The 7,131-nt window shown below is 37.3% G+C and overlaps 1 protein-coding gene across 1 annotated transcript in view; it reads right to left on the reverse strand.

Annotated features, from left to right (window-relative positions):
• Nucleotides 1-2,950, reverse strand: part of LOC127804267 (uncharacterized) — a 48,374-nt gene extending 45,424 nt beyond the window's left edge. Inside the window, exon 1 of the mRNA XM_052341099.1 lies at nucleotides 967-2,950. Coding sequence (XP_052197059.1) covers nucleotides 967-2,935 — 1,969 coding nt within the window. The 5' untranslated portion in view covers nucleotides 2,936-2,950. The remainder of the gene's footprint in view (nucleotides 1-966) is intronic.
• Between the last annotated feature and the right edge of the window lie 4,181 nt (nucleotides 2,951-7,131).

Raw genomic sequence — 7,131 nt, forward strand, 5'->3', positions numbered from 1 at the left:
AAAAATATTAAGGCCTGACATAGCAGGAGGAAAAAAGGAAAAAAAAAGAATACTTCTGCTCTTAACATATCTTGCACATTGACTATTTATGTGATAATTTATGTACAATGTAAAACAGGGATGTGTTTCGCAGTTAACTCCACCCATCCTTTATCTTGCCCACATAATATTCACTTCCAAAGCAAACTAAAATTGAGTGGCATAGCTATTTAATAGCTTACTATAGGAGTCAATTAAGATGCATATATATGGCATGGAAATAGATTGGATACAATGAACATAGGATATGGCAATTTTGGGAAGAAGAAGAAGAAGTTATCAAGGATACCAATACAGCAGGAATAAGACACAATAAACCAAAAACACTAATCTAACATGTAGGTCCATAATAATGATATTGTATAAATATATTAGGAAATACCACTAATCTTACAAGTAGATACCAATAAATCCATAATAATGACAAAATATGTTGTAATAATTCTTTTGTTTTTTATTCCTTACCCACGAACATTTTATATCTGTAAACTTTACCCTTAAAAATGTCCTAAAGAGTCTAATAACAACCCCATTGTGACCTAGGGTGTATCTTATCTGTTGACCCATGTTCAGACCTGTCCTGGATGTGTTTAAAAACGAAATAATGATGAAAATTAAGGAATAAGCGATTTGGTCTGACCAACACATATTGTAGTGTTTGAGGCGTATCTATCTTAATGTGTCAGATGCGTGTATGGAACTCACAGTAAAAGTTTTATGATTCCTGGGGAGTCAAGTATCCCTTAATAGGTGTTAAATTTTATGCAACAGAAATGATACTATATATTGAAAGGTCAAGAATCCTTCTGAAGTAGATTACTATTTGAAGTTTCTTTTCACCATATTAACCAGGTTGATGGACCTAAATAGAGAAATTCAAGAGTGGTTCCATGACGAAAATAAGGAAAGCCAAACTAGAGCTCCTACCCTTCAATATGACAGATGTAGACTGATACTGAAGCTTTTCTGTCTCAAGTGCCACTGAGACTTCCTTGCCATGATCAAAAGCAGTCTCAGATGCATCTCTGATTTCCTTCAGTACTTCCTTAAGATCCCTTGATCCCTGGGTATTAGCAGTGGTTGAGGCAATATGTACTGAAGATACATCGTCCTGTTTTAATTCTTCTGGTACCTGAATAGACCCTCCCTTATTACTTGCCTCCTTCCCTTTTAAACAGTTTAATTCATCAGATTTTCTCTCAATACCCTTCTCAAAGGGTTCAGGATCCTTTTCCCGGGCATAGTTAGTTGTTGAGCTGATCTTCTCTGAAGATACACAATTCTGTTTTTGTGCTCCTTGTACCCCTATAGTCTCACCACTATTGCTTTTCTCTTTTCTTGAACAATTTGATTCATCAGAATTTCTCCCATTACCTTTGTCCTTAGTTAACAGATTATCCTCACTATTCTCTGCTGGTGCTGCCTCAGTAGAACCTTTGCCAGAGTTCCCCTTCAATGGTGCTACCTCAGGGGAGCCTTGAAATGAATGTTCCTTTAGTTGAGCTGTCCTGGATGGGCCTTCATCTGCATTCCTCTTATTTTTTACCTCTGAATTTATTTCCTTAGGCTCTTCTTCCATTAGTTCTTCTTCTGTTTCTTCTTCTAAATCAGGAATTCCCTCCCTTTCCCTCACTTCTTGCAAGTTAGGATTAATGTTACTGAAACTGGTTCGATATCTTCCCTCAAAGTAATACCTGGAGATAGTATCATCAATTTCACTAAATGGATTGGGATAATCCCAAGTAGAGACCTCGTCAGGTGGACTTGGTGAAGCAATGGGACTTTGCCATGAATTGCTATAAGGATCAGTAGAAAGAGGATTCATCGAATCACCATTGGGTACCCCAACATAATGAGGGAATCTAAAAGCAGTATATGTCAAATCTGACTCCGTTCCTTGAAGATTATTATCTGTAAAAATCATTGGACCATCAGAAATTGTAGAATTTTCATGCTGAGGAAAGTAATGATTATTTGGTGGCAAGTTCATTGAACTACCCAAAGAATCTCGATCTCCACCAAAAGGAAAAATACGATTAATAGGTGGAAAATTCATAGGACCACTAGAAGACACCTGATTGCTTTCAACAAAATTCATTGAGCCACTAAAAGATAGGACATCTCCATATGTAGAAAACCTAGGATTAACTAGTGATCTAGTCATCTTGGCACCTGCTTGATTTTCATACTGAAGAGACCTTGGATCATTAGGCTGAAAATTTATAGGAGCATCAGAGGAAACCGCATTTGAATGTTGAGGATATCGTGCCCCCAAGTTTGATATGTCATACCACTGAGCAGTTGTATCTTGAGGATTAACAAGATGAATATTACCTGCTTCATTTTGATAATGAAGAGCCCTTGGATGATTAGGCTGAAACTTCATAGGAGCAGCAGAGGAAACCCCATTTGTAAATTGAGGATTCTCAGCAACCAAGTTTGATGTATCATACCACTGAACAGTTGCATTCACAACTGGTGGCGGCTCATAGATCACAGAAAGCACCTCCTCAGAAGACTTCTTCACCTGATACACATTCACAGTACCCCTTGGTTGGCTCTGAACTTGAGGAAAAGATGAGTATGATCCTTTTGACCTTCCATGGACATGATCAGTAAATGAAGTTATATCTGTATCAGATTCCAATTGACAACCTTCCCTAGCAGCCAACTGATGATCAGACTCAGAATTGGAAGCCGGGTCAACACTGATGACCATGTCTTCCTCAACCATCTGATACAGTGAATTGCCTACATCAAAAAGAGACTGAAAGCAAGAAATATGAGCCAAAGCTAGGGCACAATGCCAATCCCTGGCTGCCTTGATCATCTGCTTCCTCTCTTTACATAGAGTTACTAACTCTGTCTTCACCATCACTGAAAACCAGCAACCCATATCGGAAGAAATAACAATCCCAACCCCAACCCTCAAATTTCAGGAACATGAAGCTCCTGCACCGTCTAAGGGGGAGAACACGAAAGTCGAACAGACTAAGGACAGAATAGCAAAGGCGAGTGCTCGGAGGATGAGAACAAACGATCTACGTACACGAGTAAAGAAGAGTTACTGAAAGTGCAAAATGCCAAAAGAAAGCAAGCGGGACACTGAATAAATTCAGCGGAATCCACGGGCAGAGCACCCATAGGAAAAACTTTGTGACGGAAAACCTGGCTAAATCCATCTAGCCATCGCGCAAACATACACGGAAACCACATGAAAGCCACATTGTTGCAAAGATTCCATATGCATACGTGATGAATGTGGATAAATGAAGGATAATTTTGAAATCCGACCTTCGAAGCGTGCAAATACATCTCTTGATTTGTCTCCATGCGATCCAAGACATGCGTTACACGAATCTCTCTCAACTTTTCTCTCATCGCCATGTCGTTTATCGAATTTTGATTTTCGAGTCCGAACTTGAACTTGAATTTGAACTTGAACTTGAACTTGAACTTCCGGTGACCCTCGAACGTCCAGAGTGTTCGATTCCGGGTAGAGGTTTTGGCCCTTCCGGTTGAGTCGGGGTTTCGGATAGTTTGCGCCATTTTTGAATCCACGAGCGCTCTCTCCCTCTCTCTTTCTCTCTCCCTCTCTCTCTCTCTCTCTCTTCTCTCTTAGTTTTGCCGTTACAATTTCTCTCTCTATGCTGGCAATCAACCGAACTCGCGCTAATAGCGCGTGGTGGGTACGCGAGGCTCCAAATCAATTACATAAAATAATTGAAGTGGGTATAAGAGTGAAGTGAATTTATAAATATTTAATATAATTTATAAAGTTATTTTTATTATTAACTTGCAGCACATAATTAATTTGAAATATTGCTACAACCCAGAGAATGCGATGGGCCCACGCTGCCAGCTCAGCTTTTTATCAAATTGGATTTTTTGATTTTTAAAATTATTTTTTTAACATAAAAAAATATAATAATCTCTAATCATCGTATAATTTTTTATTAGAACTATTTCATCCTCCAAAAAATCTACGGTCAATCACGCCCTAGCCTAGGCAAGTAAGACAAATAAGTCACGAATCGAAACTTGATACTTAGCTCCTTGAATAGATGTAAATTATCAAAGAATCATCCTAAGGTGTGCAGTGTATTATTTGTGCTATTTTAAAAGGTAAAAATTAATTTTTAATAGATTAAAAAAATAAAATATTTATTATATATAAAAGTATGATAGTCTTGAAAAAAGAAATTTTTCCCTAAAATTTGCATTAATGATTTGCAATTAATACTTACTGCATTAATAATTTACATTTTGTAATTTACATTAATAATTTAAATCTTTCAATTGTTTTGAAATCTTAATATATATTAAAGTAACAGAGTTGTTGCAAACAGTTTCCCACCCAAAAACTATCTCTAAAATTTGAATGAAATTTGCATTAGTTTTTCAATGTTATTAATTAATTAAAAATAAATATTTTCTATCATATCTTCTCATCAATTAATCCCTCAATTAATTAAAAATAAATATTATTTCTAAAAAATATGAATAGATAACTTAAACTATTAATTAAGTGATAAAAAATTGTCCATATTTTTTAATATTTTTAATGTTATATTATTATTGCATAAATTAAATTTCAATAGTATAAATCAAAATCCATATTTTCAATATTATTGCACACAATTTCCTATAAAAAAAGTTATCTTTAGTTTTTTTTTTTCAAGAAGTAATATTCTTTTTGAGTTAAAAATGTGTTATTGAATCTCTCTGAAAACATGTTATGCAACATTCAAATTTTGAACTATTCGATTTCCGCACATAGACTGCTCTATTATCTGATATTGAAAATTGAAAAGTGTGTATCAGCAATAACCAATAGGTTTTTCAATGTTATTAATTAATCAAAAATAAATATTTTCTATCATATTTTCTTATCAATTAATCCCTCAATCAATCAAAAATAAATATTATTTTTTAAAAATATAAATAGACAACTTAAACTATTAATTAAGTCATAAAAAATCATTCATATTTTTTAATGTCTTCAATATTTTCAATGATTTGTTATTATTGCATAAATTATATTACAATAGTATAAATCAAAATCCATATTTTCAATTTTATTGCATGCAGTTTTTTGCCAAAAAGTTACCATTAGTTTTTCTTTTTTTTAGGAAATAATATTCCTTCCAGTTAAAAATGTGTTATTGAATCTCTCTTAAAACGTGTTATACAATATTCAGATCATGGACTATTCGATTTTTGCGTATAGACTACTCTATTATTTAATATTAAAAATTAAAAAACGTGCATCAGCAATAACCAATGAATTTTCCAATGTAATTAATTAATCAAAAATAAATATTTTCTATCATATATTCTCATCAATTAATCTCTCAATCAATCAAAAATAAATATTATTTATGTGAAATATGAATAGACAATTTTGATATTTTACTTTTGGTTATAAAATGGTTTTGATAATAACTATATGAAAATCAATCTCTAAATCTTTATGAGTATATATTTATGGATAAGTTTGTTTTTAATCAATTTATATGAATGTGAAAAACAATCTTTAAATCTCCTTGAAGCAAAGTTATGAAAATTTATATAGGAGATATGTTGAGTATGGTTGAGTGTGGTTTGTTTCAAAATATACTTTTTGATTAGGGAATATTTTACTAAGGGCAAAAATACTATACTACCCTTGGAGATCTCCAATGTGGTGCCGCCATGTGCCGGCCCCGAGAAGTGCTGCGTGTCACCTATATCTTCATCATTCATCTCATATTTGATTTTGAACAAAGTTGACCCAGTCAATCGAGATTCTCTCCAACGTCCGGTTCAAGACTTATCTTATCTCTTCAATGTGTGCTTTACCCATCTTTAAATAGATATCGACTTCTACAGGTACGGATCATTTGACTACTGTGTGATTTTTCCATTTTGGGCATATTTCTTCTACTGACTTGAGTGTCGAAGTTCTCCCGGGGGATTACAGCCCCGCCCCTGCAGGTACTTGGTTCGAGTCAGACCTCGGTGATCGGTCTAGTATCATCATTTGGCGCCCACCGTGGGGCCGGTTACTTTATCTGCCCTTATTCGTCGAGTACCTCAGTCGAGCTCAAGTTTCCTCCCGTTATGGCGACAAGAAGAAATCCATCACGAGCTGCCGGGACCCAGCCCGTCCCAGATCAGAGTCAAAACCACCCACCTGAGAGCGGCCCCGTAGCAGGTCACCCCCCGAATCCCTCGCCACCTCAGGATCGTGTCGCCCAGCTAGAGGGACAGGTCCAACATCTGACAGAATTGCTCAACACCTTTTTGGCCCAACAGCAGCCCCCGGAGATGAGACCGGTGGAGCACTCTAATCATGATAGTCGACATCAGGAGGATCGCCACTCTAGTCATAGAGAATTCCGAGGAGGCGAATCCCCCCACGCTGGGAAGGAGTCCCATCGGGACGAGAGACAGAGCGGACCCTCTAGGCGAAGCGAGTACGGGAAGCTAGGCTTGGAGGAGGAGGAGGAGTCCTCTGGTCCCGATTATGCCCAAGCTGGAGGGGCTCAGCGAGAAAGACGTTTGCGGCATTTGGAGAGGGAGGTTGCAGAGTTGAGACGGAGGGAAGAAGAGCCACACGACATTGTTTCTAATCAGCCATTAAGTCGGGAGATCATGGCAATTACCCCATCCGAGCGCCTTCGAATCCCAGCTATTAAGCCATATGGAGGCACAACTGACCCCGCTAATCACTTAAATCTCTTCGCCTCTCACATGATGGTCCAGGCGGCACCTGATGCTATGTGGTGCAGAGTCTTCCCAGCCACTTTGGAAGGACATGCACGGTCCTGGTATTCAAGTCTGGCACATCGGTCGATCGCTAACTTCGGACAGCTTCGGAATAGGTTCTTGGCTCACTTCGCTCCCCTAAGGAGGCACCGGAGGTCTACCATGACCCTCGTGAATCTCAAGCAGAACCAAGGGAAGTCGTTAACAGATTTTGTGGCCAGGTTTAATATGGAGGCATTGAGCATTGAGAATCTTGATCAGAGTATCGCTATGGTGGCCTTTCAGAATGCCTTGAGGGTTAGCCCTTTTACCCAGTCACTAGCTAAGAGGCCTCCCCAAACA

This window comes from Diospyros lotus, chromosome 6 (genome assembly GCF_014633365.1).
Source record: "Diospyros lotus cultivar Yz01 chromosome 6, ASM1463336v1, whole genome shotgun sequence".
Taxonomy (NCBI): Eukaryota; Viridiplantae; Streptophyta; class Magnoliopsida; order Ericales; family Ebenaceae; genus Diospyros; species Diospyros lotus.